The 13620-nt window shown below is 45.5% G+C and overlaps 2 protein-coding genes across 4 annotated transcripts in view; one reads left to right on the top strand and one right to left on the bottom strand.

The window, feature by feature from the left end:
* Nucleotides 1–13620, top strand: part of rassf4a (Ras association domain family member 4a) — a 34828-nt gene that overhangs the window by 13238 nt on the left and 7970 nt on the right. For all 3 annotated transcript variants that reach the window (XM_029254104.1, XM_029254105.1, XM_029254103.1), the window contains exons 2-4: nucleotides 2235–2323; nucleotides 2436–2511; nucleotides 13448–13572. In XM_029254104.1, coding sequence (XP_029109937.1) covers nucleotides 2271–2323; nucleotides 2436–2511; nucleotides 13448–13572 — 254 coding nt within the window. In that variant the 5' untranslated portion in view covers nucleotides 2235–2270. The remainder of the gene's footprint in view (nucleotides 1–2234; nucleotides 2324–2435; nucleotides 2512–13447; nucleotides 13573–13620) is intronic.
* On the bottom strand, nucleotides 9955–12334 carry LOC108918075 (uncharacterized). Its single transcript, XM_018725005.2, has 2 exons — nucleotides 11492–12334; nucleotides 9955–10923 (listed from the first exon to the last, which is right to left on the bottom strand). Exons 1-2 carry the CDS (start codon nucleotides 11914–11916, stop codon nucleotides 10578–10580), a joined length of 771 nt encoding a protein of 256 aa, XP_018580521.1. The 5' UTR covers nucleotides 11917–12334; the 3' UTR covers nucleotides 9955–10577.

Raw genomic sequence — 13620 nt, 5'->3', positions numbered from 1 at the left:
GTCAGTGTATTGCACTCAACGAGAAGCTGTGAAAGGAGTGTATTTTAATTTTATTTTAATGTCATTTTGAGGGGAGTGCGGTGGCGCAGTGGGTTGGACCGCAGTCCTGCTCCCCGGTGGGTCTGGGGTTCGAGTCCCGCTTGGGGTGCCTTGCGACGGACTGGTGTCCCGTCCTGGGTGTGTCCCCTCCCCCTCTGGCCTTATGCCCTGTGTTACCGGGTAGGCTCCGGTTCCCCGTGACCCTGTATGGGACAAGTGGTTCTGAAACTGTGTGTGTGTGTGTGTGTGTGTGTGTGTGTGTGTGTGTGTGTGTGTCATTTTGAATTAGTTTTCATTTTAGTGTAGCTCAGAATTAACAAAAATAGAAGTCCTACAGCATATTTTTGTTATAGCTGTATTTTTTGCCGTACCTACCCGGAGAATAATCAAGGTACATCTCTTTTATTACTCTTTTATACTGTAAGTAGATAAAGCAATCTGAAACTGGCCAGAAGCTTACAAGCTTTGCATGTATTTATGATAAAAATTGATCAGCATTGAATTAAAGCCTCTGGAGAACACACTTATTTTCAGTCATTTTAAAGTAGGCTTAATTTTAACGTCGTTTCAAGTTATTAAGAAATAACAACAAAAGGCTAGGGTGTATCACGACTTGCACCCTGTGTTTCTGCAGGACCAGTGATTTATGATTATCAAATTAATAAGTCTTGGAGTGCAGTTTTAATTCATTATAGTTTGATCTTGGGGGTGGCATGGTGGCGTAGTGGGTTTGACTGGGTCCTGCTCTCCGGTGGGTCTGGGCTTCAAGTCCCGCTTGGGGTGCCTTGCGACTGCCTGGTGTCTCCTCCAGCCTTACGCCCTGTGTTGCCGGGTTAAGCTCCGACTCCCCGCAACCCCGTATGGGACAAACAGTTTAAGATTATGTGTGTGTTGCTTGTGCTCAGGTTTTTACCAAACCTCACCTATGAGTAAATTGGGCAACATTTATTATTAAGCTGTTATTGATTGTGACATAGGGGGTGCAGTGGCGCAGTGGGTTTGGCCAGGTCCTGCTCTCCGGTGGGTTTGGGGTTTGAGTCCCGCTTGGGGTGCCTTGCGACGGACTGGCGTCCTGTCCTGGGTGTGTCCCCTCCCCCACCAGCCTTTCACCCTGTGTTGCTGGGTTAGGCTCTGGCTCCCCATGACCCCGTATGGGATAATCGGTTCAGATCGTGTGTGTGTGTGTGTGTGTGTGTGTGTGTGTGTGTGTGTGTGTGTGATTGTGACATAGTTGGATTTACAAACAAATTGAGCTGCAGGCATACTTCTGCTCCCAGTGATGTGTGTAAGTTGAGGATGCAGGGTATGAACAATGCGTTCGAACTTTATGTTTAAAAAAGTATGTTAAAGCCATCTATTAGAAGTCTGTGATTGGATCTATAAATTCTCTGATGAATTTGTTTAGAAGGAGTATTCCATATTGTATTGTTACTTGATTGGTCATTCTGTATTTACATACATTCATATAGAAAGGAATTAAAATTGATTCAATCAATTTTTGGGTTAAACAAAATGAGTGCTGGTCACTTCGTGGTGGAACCAAGAACTTTAGAAAAGGTGAAAGGTAGAAATTATCTTTTTAGTTTACACTTTACACATTTATACAGATTTACTACAGGGCTCTTATCTTTTGGGATATGAACCCTCAACCTGTCATGTTTGACTGGGGACTTAATTAATATTGGAAAAAACTCAGCCTGGATGTATCAGGAGTTACCTGATGTTGATCAAGCAGTATTCTTGTTGCTATTCATTATATATTATTGTGAAAATCCCAATTCATGAAATTTCAATTCCTCGTGCCGCTCTGTTTCATTTCACATTATGGGTGATTTCTACTGTAAATGCTTTCATTTCTCCGTGACATTCCTCCAGTGACTTTTCCACTCACTTCTGAGGCTGTGAGTACCAGCTTGTTTCTGCGTGTCCTGTCTGTGTAGGACTGAGACTCCAGTACGTGATTTCTTTGAATCCACATGGATTTACTCCACAGCTCTCTTTTTTTTTTTTTTGTGTGTGTCATTTGGATGTACTTTTACTTGTCTTTGTGTTTTAAAATCTTTGTGCGGTACAGTTTATTTAAATACTTCCAAAGGATCCGGCTAATTTAGTGGGCACTATTGAATGTTGCTATGTATAATTTCACCCTAAATCATGTTCTCTACCACTTTGTGTCTCCTGTATGTCCTCTGTAGCTGTCTGGAAGGGATAGAGAGTTGGATTGAAACCACATGGAGGACTTGCAAGCAATGTTTAAAATCAGTGAAGAAAAGTACATTACAAGGTGAGTCTTGTCGGTCTGGTGCATGTGTTTGATCGTTTCCTTCGTGCACGAAAGGTCTCTACCTACTCCATACCCGGACACCTGACCTCTGAATTCGCTTCTGATTCTTTAGGTCTGACATGCTGTCCCTGCTGAAAACTTATAACTGTTACCACGAAGGCAAGAATTTCCAGCTGCGCTGTCGAGAGGTATGACTCACGTTTAAGTGTTTGTTGTTCTGCCTTTGGATGTGTTTTAGCAGCAGGACAAAGTTCACTTGGTTTGTTGACTTCCATCTGTACATGCAGAAAAGCCTCAAAGTTTGGTCAATTGTAATCAACAGTGTGTCTCTTACCAATAATACAGGTTTTTAATGCATTTTGTAATATTTTATTATGTTTTTGTCTTATGACATCTTGATGTTGAGTGTCAGTGTGCAGATTGACATTTTAAGTTCTGGTTTTGGGTGGTGGTGATTTTTGTCATTTAGCTGACCAATGCTTAAGAGACTTGGGCTTATTGAAGTTGAGACAAAGTGCTTGTGTTTCCTGTGTTGTCTTAAAATCAGTTAATTCCAAGGCCTTGGCAGAGCTCTTGTCACAGGGAGGGAGAGGTCAGAGGTGGCAGCCGGGGAATCCTGAGATTGTGAAACCACGCAGGGAGCCATGCCGATAGTTTGGAATCAAACAGACCTGTAGGAGGGGAACTACACTCTGCATTATAATGGACATGCATACCTGGAGAGGTATGAGAACGAACAAGGCAGACAGAAGTGGGGGATTGTGTCAAACTGTACGGTGTGCAATAGCAGGTTCGTCACGATGGCGCTTAAAATTAATTTTGCTCGCCGTGAGATTTGGCAGTCTTGGCCAGTGACCTGCCTGCTGGCGGGGTGGTGAAGACCAGTCATTGTTTACTGATTCATCTCAACATACACACACACACACACACTGTCAGAACCGCTTGTCCCATACAGGGTCATGGGGAACCAGAGCCTACCCGGCAACACAGGGCGTAAGGCCAGAGGGGGAGGGGACACACCCAGGACGGGACGCCAGTCCGCCGCAAGGCACCCCAAGCGGGACTCGAACCCCAGACCCACCGGAGAGCAGGACTGTGGTCCAACCCACTGCGCCACCGCACCCCCTCATCTCAACATATTGTTTGTTTATGTTAACTCGTCCAGCAAGTACAGTTAAGTATACAAAGAAAGGCATTGTCTTTAACCTCCCATGTTAAATCTCTTTCCAGGCTCCCGGGCACACAGCTTACATTGAGACCTGCAGTGATCTAGTCCTTTTATGCTGTGAATGTGATCTTCTCTAATCTTTCATCCTGTGTCACACAAGGCCTGGTGATGTCATGCTGACACTGTAGCATACTTTAAACATAGATCTCAGAGATGCGTGGGAAAGCTTCCTCCCAAACAAGCCAAACCATCAGTGCCAATTCCAGATATTGACATGCTATTACATGCTCAAGTCACATTGTGTGATACCTCATTCTGTTTAATGATTTTGATGATTTTTTTTTTTTTAAGAGACCCATCCTTTGGTGTCATACTTAACCAGTTTTTTTATGATCCATTTTGTTCGTGCTATTAAATCCTTTAGTTTCATCAAGCTGCATTAGATAGCATCGCCACTGAGGCACCAAGCAGCCTGCGACACACACTCTGGCTTCATCAAATCTGAAGTGGTGCACAAGCCACATGGCATAGCGCCCTGAAGAATCCTTAACCACACCGGGCACATGCATAACCTTATGAAGAAATATTTCACCAGTCATTTTTTTCCCATTTAAAATAGTCTGCCTACCATGGCATCCATGTGCATGTTCTAAATCGTGACAAAGTGTTAAAAAAAAATCTTAACAAATAACTGCAGGTGATGTGGGTGTAGTTTCACTATGAAGCAGTCAATGGAAACAATTTGATGCCTTTTCTTTTTAAGCAAACCATCTATTTTTATTAAGGAAAAACAAGGAAAACAAAAAAATGTACATTCTGTGAGATAGATAGATAATGTCACACTTTTTCCCTGTAAACCCCCACCCTAACCTATGAAGAAAAGCAAGAGAGAAATAGGTATAGCACTGTGGACAAAGTATGCATCTTATTACCCGTGTGCAATAGACTGTCGAGCAAATAAGATTATATTTTTAGTCTTGATTAATCTGGAAGAAGGATTTGGAGGTTTTTAAATAGGATACAACAGGGCCCTGGGTCTCCATAAAACTTTTATTGACCCTTGATGCAATCAATATTTAACACTTTATAATCTAAGGAACAACATAAGGTTAATAAGCCAAAATGAGACTTTAAGCAGATTTGGCTATTTCCAATTTAAAGATAGCTCTTTTTAAAAATGCAGAAGAGCATACTCATATGTACATTTAATTCTGACATATATTCACAATCTAGATTGTCATTAACAGCATGAGTTTGTGTAGATATATATTAAACAGTTGCCTGTTTTATGGGACAGCTGGGAACGTAGTAGTTAGAGCTACTGCCTTTGGACCCAAAGGGTGCAGGTTTGAACCCCACCTCTGCCTGTAGTACCCTTGAGCAAGGTATTCACCCTAAATTGATCTAGTAAAATTACCCAGCAGTGTAAATGATTGTAAGCATGTAATAACTTTGACCTTAATGTTGTAAGTTGCTTTGGAGAAAAGCATCAGCTAAATGTACTTGAAATACTTTAGAGACATTCGGTTATCTGATTTTATTTGTGAGAAAAGAAAAATATAAAATTAAAGAAGAGGTGACGCAGTCGTAAGAGCAAATAGAGCATTAAAGGAATTAAATGTGTAATCGGGTACCGTGTTAATAAGGTACGTAGTTGTGGTAAGTTTCATAAAATCTGAGATTTTATACATAGGCCTACACTAGCGGTGCACATTAAATTGAATATAAAGTAACTGCACAGCCCAGTTGTTCACACACATACACACACAGCTTGTCCTAAGTAGGGTCGCGGCAAGCTTTAGCCTAACCCGGCAACACAGGGCGCAAGGCTGGAGGGGGGGAAGGGACACACCCAGGACAGAACGCCAGTCCATCGTAACGTACCCCAAGCAGGACTCGAACCCCAGACCCACCAGAGAGCAGGACCTGGCCAAGCCTGTTGCGCCACCACACCCCCCCATGGGTGTGACTCAGAGATGGTTGATAAACCATTTTCATGCAATCCCAAGGATGTTAATTACACCTTGTTGAACTGGTCCTAAACTGATAAGTGCTTTTGAAGAAAAGGCGGATTTCGTAACTAAGTGAACCTTACCCACGTTTGGGTGTGAACTCGGGGCTTCTCCATGGAGCTGTGCAGCACCGCGGACCAGTGTGATCAGACCAGTCGAAGCCGCTCCCCTGTGTTTATTACTCTTTTCGCCTTCTGGCCTGTGGGTGACACACTGGCTCAGTCAATGTGAATCTCATCTCTCTGAAACCCAGGCGAAATTTTAACATGTTTATTGTAAGACCGTGTTTGCCTTAAACAGGTCTCACTAATGGATCCATTTGACCTAGGCAGCAATTTTATCGTAATTAAATGTACATTCTTACTCCTGTTGTGAATTGAATAAATGCTGTAAACAATTGTACTAGATTGATCTTCAGCGCGGGGGCGCAGTGGCGTGGTGGCACAGTGGGTTGGACCGGTTCTCCGGTGGGTCTGGGGTTCGAGTCCCGCTTGGGGTGCCTTGCGATGGACTGGCGTCCCGTCCTGGATGCGTCTTCTCCCCCTCCAGCCTTACGCCCTGTGTTGCCGGGTTAGGCTCCAGTTCCCTGCGACCCCATGTGGGACAAGTGGTTCGGACAGTGTGTGTGATCTTCAGCGCTGTGTAGGAAACAGGGCAGAGAAGAATTCCTGATGTTTTTCATAGCATTTCAGGGATTAATGATTAATGAATGCCTGAGAGGCAACTGAGCGTAGTGGTTAGAGCTCCTACCTTTGGACCGGTTGCAGGTTTGTATCCTGCCTCCAGCTGCAGTACACTTGATCGTGGGTTTTTTATTAACACCAATGTTACATCTTCACATCTGACCTTGTGTTCATTTGATTTCCCCTACGTTCATGAAATTTTCCCTCATGTGTACTTTTCCCTGCTCCAAGTACTGCAGGGGTGGCGGCCCATGGGTGAAAACGCTGCTATGGGTGGGAGGTTGCAGCGCAGCAATGTGGCCTGCTTATTGTAGATAAGGCTTCGTTTTTCCAGGCGCACGGCCAAGATTTCCTGCCCAGGTGGAGAACAATGGGAGGCTCTGCAGGTGTTTTTGGGAGGGGGCAGCAAGGGGGTTATAGCAATAGAGTAACTACCAGGTATATCCTGAGCACTGTGAGACAAAAGGGTGACCCTCAGATTTCCTTGCATCTCTTCATCCTCCTCGACCCTCATCTGTTCCTCCACTGTCATGTTTTTGCAGTCAGTGCTCACCTGAACTATGCAAACATATGCTGGACATTATAAAGATCACATTGTCTGAACCGCTTGTCCCATATGGGGTCGCGGGGAGCCGGAGCCTAACCCGGCAACACAGGGCGTAAGGTTGGAGGGGGAGGGGACACACCCAGGAAGGGGACGCCAGCCTGTCGCAAGGTACCCCGTGCGGGACGTGAACCCCAGACCCACCAGAGAGCAGGACCCGATCCAACCCACTGCGCCACCACACCCCCCTTATAAAGATCATCTTTCTGAAATTTAATATGGATTTTGTCTTTTTTGGTTTCTGAAGTGTTGCTGCTTGGCTTACTTGCTGCATGCGCAGCTTAGGAAACAAGCAGAGTAATGGAAGGACTCAGAGGAGGAATCAGGGAAGGAACCAGGGTGGCTTACCAGACCCTTAACCATGCCAGTGGTAACTCCTCAAAGAGGAGGGTGCAGGTTAATGATCAAAGTCATGTATGGCAGGAACTAGGCTTTTTGGAGACAGCTGGTCGTGTAGTGTTTCGAGGTACTGCCTTTGGACCCGAAGACTGCAGGTGTGAGTTTCATCTCCAACTGTAGTACCGTTGAGAAAGGTACTTACCCTAAATTGCTTCAGTAAAATTACTCAGCTGTGTAAATGGGGGGGGGGGGGTGCAGTGGCGCAGTGGCGCAGTGGGTTGGACCACAGTCCTGCTGTCCGGTGGGTCTGGGGTTGGAGTCCCACTTGGGGTGCCTTGCGACGGACTGGCGTCCCGTCCTGGGTGTGTCCCCTCCCCCTCCGGCCTTATGCCCTGTGTTGCCAGGTTAGGCTCTGGTTCCCCATGACCCTGTATGGGACAAGCAGTTCTGAAAATGTGTGTGTGTGTGTGTGTAAATGGGTTAATAGTTCTAAGTTGCTTAATGTTGTAAGTTGATTTATAGGCGGTGTAGCGGACAGAGTGGCGCTGCTGTCTTGCAGCTCCTGGGTGGTCTGAGAGGGCATGGGTTTGATCCCTGCTCAGTCTGCGTGGAGTTTCCCTGTTCTCCCTGTGTTTGCGTGGGTTTCCTCTGGGTGCTCTGGTTTCCTCCCACAGTCCACAGACATGTTGTTTAGGTTCCCCCATAGTGTGTGAGTGACAGATAGAGAGTGTGTTCCATTGATGTATGGATGAGTGACCCATTGAAAAGTAGTGTATCTAACAGTGTAAGTCACCTTGGTGAATAAGGTGTGTGGACTGATAATGCTACATAGAGTTCACTGGAAGTTGGTTTGGAGAAAAGCATCTGCTAAATAAATAAATGTAAATGCGTAGAAAAGTGTCCGCTAAATGAATAAATGTAATGTAGTGACAAGCAACCATGGACTAAATACTTTTTAATGTACTCATTATTATAATACTATTTATTCATTAGTTTTACAGGAGAAAGCACTCAGTGCATGTGCCTATGTCCTGGATATATAATGTGTATCTGTGTATGCGCAGCGAGTGGTGCTGTTGTTGTCTGGCACCATCCAAATGTTGTGACACTTGTTTCATTCTTGTTCAGTCAGTGTGCAATTTGCGTTATCCTGCGTTTGCACAAATTGCCTCCAGGTACTCTGGTTTCCACCCACAATCCAAAGACATGTGTTTTAGGTAAATTTTTCACGCTAAATTGCCAACGGCACCAGCCACTGGTTAATCAGTGCCAGTCCCCAGCCTGGGTAAATGGTGAGGTTGGATGTTAGGAAGGGCATCTGGTCATGAAAATCTCTACTCCAATCACAGCTCCAAATGCTGCAGCACTTGGAGGTTAAATGGTCAACATTTATAATATGTATCTGTGTGTATGAGTGCATATACCTCCCTAATTGTATGGTGGTGAGGGAAATGGAACTCGTACCAAAATGTGACTTAACCTGAACTAGTGTCTAGAATATCTTGACTTCATGGGTTTCATGGTATTATACCATATTATTAAGCTTTATTAACATAACTGAATAGGGGGCAGAAGGGGGTGCGGTGGGTTGGACCAGGTCCTGCTCTCCAGTGGGTCTGGGGTTCGAGTCCCGCTTGGGGTGCCTTGTGACGGACTGGCGTCCCATCCTGGGTGTGTCCCTTCCCCCTCCGGCCTTGCGCCCTGTGTTGCCGGGTAGGCTCCGGTTCTCCCGCGACCCCGTATGGGACAAGCGGTTCTGAAAATGTGTGTGTGTGTGTGTGTGTGTGTGTGTGTGTGTGTGTGTGTGTGTGTGTGTGTGTGTGTGTGTGTGAGAATAGGGGGCATGGTGGTGCAGTGGGTTTGGCTGGGTCTTGCTTTCTGGTGGGTCTGGGGTTTGAGTCCCGCTTGGGGTGACTTGCCGCGGACTGGCGTCCTGTCCTGGGTGTGATCCCTCCCTCTCCAGCCTTTCGCCCTGTGTTGCTGGGTTAGGCTCCAGCTCCCCACGACCCTGCCCGGGTCAATCAGTTCCCGCCAGTGTGCATGTAACATAACTGAATGTTGAGCTGACGGTTCTTCTTTTAAAACAAAAGTGAAACAGGAATGAGTCACAAGATCTACTTTGTTTTATTGTAGTCACAGACCATGGGTGATTGTTGGCTCATGTCTCACTCATGCCTTCAGGCAGTATCTCTGTCTTACGGTTTCCGTTCCCACGGGTGCGTGGCATGACTGAACTTGCCTGGCACTTGGAGGGAATTCTTCTGCTCATATCCAGAAACTAGAATCCCATTTAAAGTTAATTCTTTCTCACCGGGGTGCTCCCAGGCTTTGGATTAGAGCGTAGGATTCGAATGCAACTCAGTCTGTGTGGGATTTTCATATCCTGCCCATGCTTGTGAGGGTTTCCTCTGGGTTCCCATATTTCCTCTCACAATCCAAAGACACATTTTTTTCAGGTCAATTGATAACATTTACGTATTTAGCCGTACTTTTCTACAGACCGATTTACAGTGTTAAACCATTTACAATTATTTATACAACTAGGGCAGGGGGCGCGGTAGCGCAGTGGGTTTGACCGGGTCCTGCTCTCTGATGGGTCTGGGGTTCAGGTCCTGCTTGGGGTGCCTTGCAATGGACTGGCGTTCCGTCCTGGGTGTGTCCCCACCAGCCTTACGCCCTGTGTTGCTGGGTTAGGCTCTGGCTCCCCGCGACCTCGTTTGGGACAAGCGGTTTCAGATGGTGTGTGTGTGTGTGTGTGTGTGTGTGTGTGTGTGTGTGTGTGTATGAGAGAGAGAGAGAGAGAGAGAGAGAGAGAGAGAGAGAGAGATTTCCGTACGATGGACTAGCATCCTATTCAGTGTTACCTTGCTGTGCATCTCATGTGACCTTGCACTAGCCAAGAAGTTACTGAAAGAATATTTTTTTTCACCACAGCGACTTACAACATTACAAATTTTCATCTTCAGAATTTCAGTTTTATTATAAAATAAAGCAATTTCTTCACAACATTCTAGGACATGTAAACTTTTGTCCCGCACAGCAGGATGCGCTTCAAAGGTAATAAATTAGACGATTAATCACAGCAGGTGGTTCGCCTATAGTGAATGCATAACTTTTCTGGCCTTTGGAGCAGATGCTGAGCAGCAGAGGCATTCTCACATAGAGCATCATCTGTACAAACGTCTTGACTATCTTTTTGTCCAGACCTCTCTCACAGTGCACTTGAGTTGTGCTGTGTGTGTGAGCAAACTGACCGCTCCCCTTGTTTCTTCTCCAATGCAAGTACAAACTACGGGAGGTGCTGTCCTGCAAGTCCTTCTTCGCAAACTGCTTGCGCGGATCTTCGGAACGGACGCTCGCCACCTGGAGTTCATTCAGCCTGTTGTGTCCGTCTGCAGAGCTCCTGAAGGTTCAGTGCACACGCGGACCGTTGAGGGGTGCTGTTCGCTCATAGTGGCTGCGCAAAAAGCCAGTCCAGGGGGTCCCTTGTGCAGTCTCTCTGATGGCTAGACCTGAATTTTGTGTCGTCCACACAGGTCGAGAGGCGGGGTCGGTAGGCCTTGGGGGCAGGGCGGGCTGGGGCCTTGGTGAAGAGGCGCGGCCGCTGAGAGCGTGGCACTCGGAGAGGTCCGAAACTTGGCCGTGCCAGCTCCTTGATGGAGTCCACGTATTCATCCAGGGAGTCGCTGGCATGGGCGTTGTGGGCTTGGCAGGCCACCTGCAGCATGTCCTCCTGCATCTCGCTGATAGTGGGCAGCGGATCCACCAGCAGAAGCAGTCTTTTGGGCTTCATTCTGGAGAAGACCACCGCACATTAATAAGTCACTTCCTAATTTTCAAAATTTCTTGTAAAGATAAAAGAAATAATATCTGTTACAGTTTCCTATTGAAGTTTTTCAAACCCCTGATCGACAGCAAAAACTATAATGATTTGCCTTACGTTTAATCATTTAGCTGATGCTTTTCTCCAAAGCGGCTCACAATGTACTTAGTTATTTACCCCATTTATATACCTAGGCAATTTTTTTTTCTTTTTTCTTTTTTTACTCGAGCAATTATGGGTAAGTACCTTGCTCAAGGGTACTACAGCCAGAGATGAGATTTGAACCTGTGAGCTTTGGATTCAAAGGCAGCAGCTGTCCTACTGCTTTAATAATAAAAAATAACTTTTAATTAAGCACAACAAACATGACTGCTACGTTATAGTGAAAGCATTCATTCTTTAAGTTGTGTGGCATATTCTTTTAAATAATGATCTTTGCTGATAATCATCTGAAGATCTGCATGAGATGGTGAAAATGAGTGTAAGCCTATATCTGCTGATCTTTGGGGAGTATGTAGGAAACATGAAATCAAGCTCACCTGTGGATCTGATGTGGAACGGTGGTTCTGGTGCTGGTTCTGGTGCTGTACTGGTGCTTGGCTGTGCTGGGCAGGGCAGTGGAGAGGAGCTGTAAGCTTTCTGAGGAGCAGAAGAGACTGGGCTTTTTATACTGCAGCTGGCCATGTGGTAAGGCTCGCTGTGCTAAATATAGGTATAGGCTGACCTCCTTGAGTCCTACAGGATGTGTGTGTGTGTGTACGTGCATGTAAGTGTGCGAGTTTGCGCGCGTGTTCAACTGGACCTGCACAGGAAACTCCGGCCTGGCTGCCGACCAAGATTTTACGGACCAGCCGCCCATATGTTTACATGTGTGAAACAATGGGCCCCATTGTCTGAACAGCCTGGATTCTCTTGCACATTTTTTTTTTTTTTTTTCTACCTCTTTGGGGGACTTTGTGTTCATGCAGTCCCTTTATTAGTTGACAGGCACAGAAAGCAGAGCATGATTTTTCCCAAGCAAATGAAATGGACAAGTATCCATGTGTACAACTCCTGTTGGAGCATAATGTTGGAAGGCCCTTTGAGATATGTTGAATACGAATGAAGAAGATCAATGTGAAGTACATCGTGCTTGAGCAATGGCGATCCAGATTAAAGGTGTTAGGAAAGGACATGGTACCGTGACCCCCACGGCGTACAGGGCAGAGGGCTGCTCGACGCGAACCGTGCGAACGAGCAGCCGAGCTCAATCCGATCAGGAATTATCTAGATAGAAGGGCTGAGGTGCTTCCGTTCCCAGGCTGGGTCAGTCTGAAAGGACCAGTTCTCAAGGATAAAAATACAGTCTTGAGGGGCAGCAGCTCAAAGAATGGACAGAGGGCAAAACAAAAAGGGCCAGAAATAACTGGTTGTAAGAGTTCCCATTGTTTACCTTTAAGTGATCATACTAACTCAGCTGTCAGACTTGAATAAAAAAGAAAAGATGAAAAATATGTACTTGCATGGTATCAGTGTTTTGGGCTGCGCTAGCATTTTTAGGTGCGTAATGATTTTAGAATTTTCGAGATGTATAAAAGATAGCTTAAATTTCTTATTTTTTTTAAATCGGTGAAACCCACTGCGAAATTTACGCCCCTGGAACACATATTAAATGCTCTTTACAAGGATTATACGTATTACAGCAAATTATGGCTATTTGCATGTAGAAATTTTAAAAATAATTTTGATTTTTTTTTTTTTTATTTTAAGAGTATGAGTATGGTGGAGGCACTCCTCGTGATATATGAGAATTAGTGGAAGGCAGATATTTAAATATGGCCTCGAATCGTGGAGTGGTGAAAGAATAAGGCATAGTAAAATAGATTTTGGAATCTAAACTAGATAGGAGTTAAACTCTAAAAGGCACTATAGGCACAGTGGATGTATGCAACTGCTTAGCTTTTATATTGCGCTCAATCTCAAAGCTGTGGTCATTTGGACTGGAAGACAATGAATAATATAATTTACTAATCCTTAAATCCTTTTACTAATCCTTCATTAACTGCGTTGATGTCTGTCCGCGAAGTACATAGGTCTTGAGTAAAATACAATTTAGAAATGGGTTCTTTGTTCAACATGGCTGGTGAGAAAAGAACATTTGAAGGTGTAAATAATACCGACTGGCCGTTATATCAAGTGATGGATTATTCTTGCATTTTTCAAAGCGAAAGTGGCATCCTGTGTACGTGACCTGATGCAGCACTTGCAGAAAGTGAGTCATCTGGCCCATCCTTGGTTCGGACTCAGACGTGAGCTCAGGTCCGTTTGTACGTGGGACAGAGAGGACCCTGGCCAACTGTCCGTGACATACAGGGTGTGACGGAGGACCTTGTGACTGCCTCGAAGCACGTAGACCTACAACTGAGTTGGGGTGGCCCTCAGTCAGCAGGATATCCCCCCCCTCTGTGCCAGATTTCATGATGATTATTATTATTGCTGTTCCTTTGCTGCTGCAGGAAGACGGTCAGCTAATCATGGAAGGCCTGCTTAGCATCTCTTGGGGCCTGAGGAGGCCAATCCGCCTGCAGATGCAGGACGACAATGAGCGCTTCCACCATCCAAGCGCCACGCCTTTCAGCGGGTAGGTCATCCCAGAGCCCCCCGCTACCTCAACCAGCTGCCTGTTTTT

This window comes from Scleropages formosus, chromosome 8 (assembly GCF_900964775.1).
Source record: "Scleropages formosus chromosome 8, fSclFor1.1, whole genome shotgun sequence".
NCBI classification, from domain to species: domain Eukaryota; kingdom Metazoa; phylum Chordata; class Actinopteri; order Osteoglossiformes; family Osteoglossidae; genus Scleropages; species Scleropages formosus.
This window is presented reverse-complemented; position numbering and strand designations above follow the sequence as displayed.